This window comes from Watersipora subatra, chromosome 8 (genome assembly GCF_963576615.1).
Source record: "Watersipora subatra chromosome 8, tzWatSuba1.1, whole genome shotgun sequence".
In the NCBI taxonomy this organism is placed as follows: Eukaryota; Metazoa; Bryozoa; class Gymnolaemata; order Cheilostomatida; family Watersiporidae; genus Watersipora; species Watersipora subatra.
Genome location: NC_088715.1, coordinates 30,221,080 through 30,227,424, shown reverse-complemented (window position 1 = coordinate 30,227,424; position 6,345 = coordinate 30,221,080). Strand labels below are relative to the sequence as shown.

At 36.8% G+C, this 6,345-nt stretch overlaps 1 protein-coding gene across 1 annotated transcript; it reads right to left on the bottom strand.

Moving 5' to 3' along the window:
- Positions 1–4,448: 4,448 nt before the first annotated feature.
- LOC137402440 (general transcription factor II-I repeat domain-containing protein 2A-like) lies at positions 4,449–6,254 on the bottom strand. The gene has a single exon (XM_068088939.1). The coding sequence runs from the start codon at positions 6,252–6,254 to the stop codon at positions 4,449–4,451; it is 1,806 nt and encodes a 601-aa protein (XP_067945040.1).
- Positions 6,255–6,345: the final 91 nt, after the last annotated feature.

The window sequence follows — 6,345 nt, the reverse complement described above, 5'->3', positions numbered from 1 at the left end:
AAGTAATAAAATCATTTTACCATTTTATAAGATCTGTTCAATTTTACAGATAGCTCAGCATATGCTTCGAGCCCTCTACAGCTCACGCTGGTACTAAAATTTTATTATATATATATATATATATTTATATATATATATGAAATAGATAATGAAAGAGCAGTGTAAAATTTGATAAAAACTGTATAACTTACAGTTTCATGCTAAAAAGATGTTAAAATATTTAGCACTCATCAAACACTAATGGTAACTTGTGTCTTGCGGATCTTATAAAGGAACACAGTGCAATCAAATAAAAGCTAAAAGATTAAAACATTAAAACTTTAGGATGGTTTGAAATTGGAAAGCATAAAATTACTTAAATGGCGGCCTCGAAACGAGACCTCATTTGTTGTTTAAGCTAGCTCATTCAGGTTCACATAAAATATAGTATTTGTCAACAATACAAAGATTACACATATGTTTGTTGTTGTAAGTGACTGCAGCTCTGGTAATAATACGCCAATCAATGTTGTAGTCGATATCCTCGTCTTTCAAGTTCTAGACATACTTGCTGAGTTCGGTCGCCAAACTTTTTTGCAGTGGCGGAAAGATGTGGTATGGTTTCCGAACCTTGTTTTAAACTCGGTTGATATTAAACCAATGTAGGTTTCTGTAGAGTTTGATGTTCAAACAGTGGCCTGGTAGATGATATTGTTAGCCATGCATTCTCCCTTAAGTGGACATTGTGTTTTATTTCTATAATTGCATTTCTTAATAAGTACATCTTGGCTAGGTGTTGGTGGGGGATTTAATAATTTGCTGTTTTGGCTGTTAATGATAGACTCCGTGTTGGCATACAGCTATTGCTCAATTTGATGGTGCTATGGCTAAAAATTTTATTCAAAGCAGATTGTTGGTGGAATTCTCAGTCTAAAATTTTGAAGAATTGTTTGCCAAGGTTGGTGGTGAGATTATTGCTGTGAGGAGGGTTAAACCAAATGATGTTGCAATGTCGGGCTGTAGTTGTCTGTTAGTTAGTTGTAGGTTGAAAGTTCAGTTGGTATTGACTTTCATTGAGGACTGCCTGATATACTTGAGTTGCCTCTTCAAACGCTTTTTGATCAGAGGATATGTTTGACAGCCTTAGGTTAATAGAACGTGGTATGTTGTGTAGAAATGCGGAGGATGATTGGATTTCTGGTGGGCGTATAGTGGCTTGTTCTTTGGCTTCATATAAGGTTAGTATCTGCCATTGTTGAGGTAATAGTAACGTCTAAAAAATTGACCACTTTTAGGTTGGCATCCACTGTGATTTTCAGTTTATTAGCTCTGAAGATATTGCATGGCTTTTTTTTTGGTGTTATCTATTTCTCTCGCTGTACCGCTAATTATGCTAAGGCCATCATCTATGTACAGCCCATAATTGCTTTCAAGTTGTTTCTTAATTTGACTAAGTAAAAACAATCCTACAATTTTGCATGTTTCTGCACCATCATGGCTACCCATACTGACTTTGAATGTTGAAATAACTTTCTTATACCATGGGTCGTTGTTATGGACCAATATAGAGAATTTGGCCTGCAGTATGACATACCGCAGGACAAATTTGAGAGGGGGAGAGGGAGGAGAGAGGGGGAGAGAGGGAGAGAGAGGAGGAGACAGGGGGAGAGAGGTGAAGAGAGGGGGAGAGAGGGGAGAGAGGGGGAGAGGGGGAGAGAGGGGGAGAGAGGAGGGAGAGAGGGAGAGAGAGGGGGAGAGAGGGAGAGAGAGGGAGAGAGAGGGGGAAAGAGGGGGAGAGAGATGGATTGGTCCCACCGGACCAGCCAGGAAGGAAAATACAATGTATAAGTCTGCTAGAGGGGTCCAGGTAAGTTTTAATTGTATAGTCCAAAAATTTGTTTTGAGTTTGTAAAGCTTTTACCCCAAACATCCTCACTTATTTTAGTGTACTAACTTCATGCCAAACTTTAAAGATGAAATTCCATGTCTTATTTTAGCTGCATATTTTATAGTAGAGCACAGAGCTTTTCCTTTAGTCAATAAAAACTCTCTGGAGCATGTTAGTTGAAAGCATCGTTTAAAAATTGACAAAACTATGAACTCTATAATTCAGACCAAAAATTGGCTAAGAAATTTAAGTGCTTGTTAGTCTGACAGTCACAAAATATTTGCAAAGCTTTTAGACTTATTGATATGGGATTTTTAAAATTGGATAAAACAAGTTGAAGCCTGAAATGTCTAGTTTTGATGAACTTATAGGATTGCATAAACATCCCATGCCATAGTTCAAGTACAGCAATAATTGTGATAATTGAAAGCTATTCGAAATAGTGTAGTAGCCAAATGATAAGCTTAAAGTCAAGGAAAGGGACAGCTAAGTGGACCATAGGATGCCTCTTCGCGACAATCGACATCACCTACCAAACCTAGTCGAGCATTAGCTCGGATGAAAATATGGCCCTTGGTAGGGTGCCCAACAGGTCAGCCACCGGTTCAGCCACCGTTTGGCTTCCACAACCGAGGAAAAGAGGTTATTGCTGTGAAAGGATATATAAGGAGCGATAGAATTTATAAAGAAATGTTGTATATTCTTTATATAAAGAGTATATAAGGTTTCCTTTTGATGAGGCAAGAAAGCGGAGCACCTGGCTGTCTTGCATTACAGTGATCATTGCATGCTGCATGCCTCTTGACTGTATACTCATATATATTTATTGGGATATATATGTGTATTTTCTATTGAAATAAAATGGCTTGGTTCTTGTGGAGCAGTAAAAGGTGCAGCGGTTTCCTTTACAGTACTGCTTTACCCTAATCAATTGCTTGAATATAACATAAATAATAGGTTGTAGGTAGCTACTACAGATACCACCTTAAACAACTCTTTTTCTTATTGCCAGTCTGTTTTGATAACCAATGACTCTAAAAAATTATTTGCTAAACTTATTTAATCTCAATAGCTAATTTTATTAGCAGTGTTTATAGAACATTTAACCCCATTTTGCTTTCTCTGTCTAATTCAAAATGCAAATGTGTCTGTGGTGTTTAAACCCAGTGCAAACTTTCCAAAAGGTCATATACATGTACAATACAAGCCATATGTAAAGGAAAGCAATCTACATAAAATACTCAATACCTTCTCAAGTTGCTAAACTATATATATTGGGTAACGTCTACCAGTAACGTTTAGTGAGCTAATAGGGGGTTGAGTGCGTCATAATGCATAAATATTTACTAGCTGTTTGTCATGATTGATGCTGGACAATGCATGAAAATATCAGTAAGATAGTAAGCTGGTTAAAAGCTTAGATTTTGTTTAGATTGTCAGCATAGTGTATCGTTTACATGGAGTTCTTGGTTAACCTTTCACCTCATCACGCCTGTCTCAGGCTAAAAGTCCTATACTGTCAACTTCAGACATCAAGGAAGTGAATCAGTCACTGATGTGTATGTAGCTTCTTTGCATAGTGGAGTTCCAGGCGCTTGACTACTAGCTTTATTGGGGATAAGCTGGTTTCATATTTCAACACTCATTCTTCAGGTAGACAAAAATCTTTTTTTTTTGCTATGAGCAATTACCAACTTGTCAATTATATGGCATATATGGTAACTGGGCTTAAGCTAGTAAACTATTAGACGTAAACACTGCTGAGTCAGCAATATGATGGGCTTGGATTTGTGTTTAGAAATAAGGAAGTGTTGCCTGCATAACAGTTTCTATTTAAGATCATAATTACATGTATACTGAATTATTCTACATATGCATATTTAGGAGTTTGAAGATTACATAATCAACTTGCAGCCCATTTTTTGAGCAACCTGTTAAATGGTTTCAAGTCATTTGTGGTTGATTGTCATGTTGGAGTAGTATTTCAAAAAAGTTGATAAAGAAGCTGAGCTTCATAGATTACTTTATTATGACTACAATAAAAAGCTTTTTAAGATAATATGATGCAACCCAAAGTAGGTTTAGATTAGTTAATCCTATTTTGATGAAGGTCTGTAAGTTCTTGCTGATGTTAGATGTTCTATTTGCTTTTACACAGAAGATAAACTGCTGTGTATTGTTTTTGTGTCAATGTTGCCAAATAATTTTCGATTACCAGTTTTTTCATACATCAAATGATTATCAAACCCTAATTAGTGAGTCTGAGTTCACTTGAAGCTCTACTTGGTAAATTTTTTAGACCAAAACCTTTGACAGCTTGGCGAAACTATTGCAGCGCAACCATTGATTGCCTTAAACCAGGGGTCTCCAAACTTTACAGCCAGAGGGCCACATGAACCTTCAGCCAGCATGTTGAGGGCCGACAAACCGTATACCGTTGGTCAAAGAGCGAATATTTTAATAAAATGAAGTACATAACACAAGATTCATTAGTTAAGAAGATATTTATTCAAAATTTAAAGGTTAAATTCCAAGCAAGAGTAATATCATAACAAAATCACAATTAGTCTGTTCAGTTTCCTCAATGTGAGTGGTGAAATTGGCTTTTTGATGACAAAATTGTGAAAAAGTCTGGCTTTAGGTTTGAGGTCCCAAGCATTAGAAGAGCCCTCAGATTTTCATCTGACATGTTTGTTCTATAACAGTTTTTCACATACTTCATTCTAGAAAAAGTTTTTTCACACAAGTAAGTGGTGCCAAACATAGATAGCAGTCCTGCAGCAAAATGCCTCAAATTTTGATAGTTCTCTTTAGGCAAGAATTGGTAAAATTGAACAAGCCCTTCTTTAAATTTATCCCTCAGCGAGTCATTTGCTTGCAGATCAATCACCTCTAATTGTAAACTGTCTGGACATGCAGCTGCATCCACTTCAAATGGATTTTGAAAGAGTCTCAACTCATCTGCTTTTGCATGCAAATCAGCAAATCTCTCCTGGAATTGATGTTGAAGCTCTTCAATAACCCCACAAGCAAATGAAAGTGGAAAATCTGTGTTAGCTTCTACCATAGCCTCTGTACAGTTTTTAAAATGTGTTAAATTCATAACCTGAACTTGTTTCAGGAACAGGTCTAGTTTGTGTCTGAAGGCCTTTAGATGTGTGAACAAATCACTAATGAGGTTTTCTTCTCCCTGTAGCTTAAGATTTAAACTGTTGATATGGCCAGTGATATCTGCAGCAAAAGCCAACTTACATATCCACGCTTTATCAGACAGTAATGCTTGATGCTTTCCTTTTCCTGCAAGAAATTCAGCAATTTCCTTTCTTAGCTCAAAAACCCTTGACAGCACTTTTCCACAACTTAGCCATCTTACTGCAGTGTAATATGGCATGTCTACAGATTCCGTCTCAGTCTCTTTTAACATTTCCCTGAACTGTCTGTGATTCAGTCCATGTGATCTTATCAAATTCACCATTGTTGTTACAGGATCCAACACACAGCTAATGTCCACATACTTTGCACAAAGAGCTTGTTGGTGTATTATGCAATGTAGAAACATTGGTTCGGATATATCTTTTTCAGCACAAAATTGTTTGATTTGTCCCACCAATCCTTTTTTCACACCACACATATTTATTCCCCCATCTATAGTTAAGCATTTCAATCGATTCCAATCCAAACTATATTGCTCAAATGTTTTCTGTATTTCTTTCATCAAGTCTTTTCCAGTCGTTGTGTTGTACATACTGTTCAGTGAAGCCAACTCTTGAGTGATATTTAAATTGGAATCCACACCTCGAATGAAAATTAGCAACTGGGAGGTGCCACACCTGTCCGTTGACTCATCTATTGCCAAAGAAAAATGCACAAAATTTTTAGCATGGCTGGCAATTTGCTCCATTAGGTTTGTGCTCATGTCTCCAATTCGCCGGGCAACAGTATTAGCACCCAATGTTGTGGTTTTAATAACATTTGATTTTTCCGGACAAAGTTCATCCACAACCTCTAGCAAACAGTTTTTTACTATCTCACCATCTGTAAAAGGCTTGCCATTTTTAGCAAGAATATAAGCCACTTTAAAACTAGCCCTTGCTATCGACTCATTTTGTTTTGAAGCTTTTGTGAAAACTGATCTTTGAGAATTAATGCACTGCTTTAACTTTGCAAGTTTCTCTTCACGTATATTTCCTTCAAACCGTGAATATGTTCCCTGGTGTTTGCTTTGGTAGTGGCGGCGTAAATTGTACTCCTTCAATACTGCAACAGTCTCATGACAGATGACACACAATGCTTTATCTGCAGATTCGATGAAGAAGTATTTTACACTCCACTCTTCTTGAAATCGCCGACATTCATCATCTACTTTTCTTTTCCTTTTATCAACCATTATGAAGCATTGAAATATAAAAAATTTCCACGTTGTAGCTCAGCTCTTTAAATTTCGCAATGTGCTTGGAAGTACGAATAGGAAGTTGGAT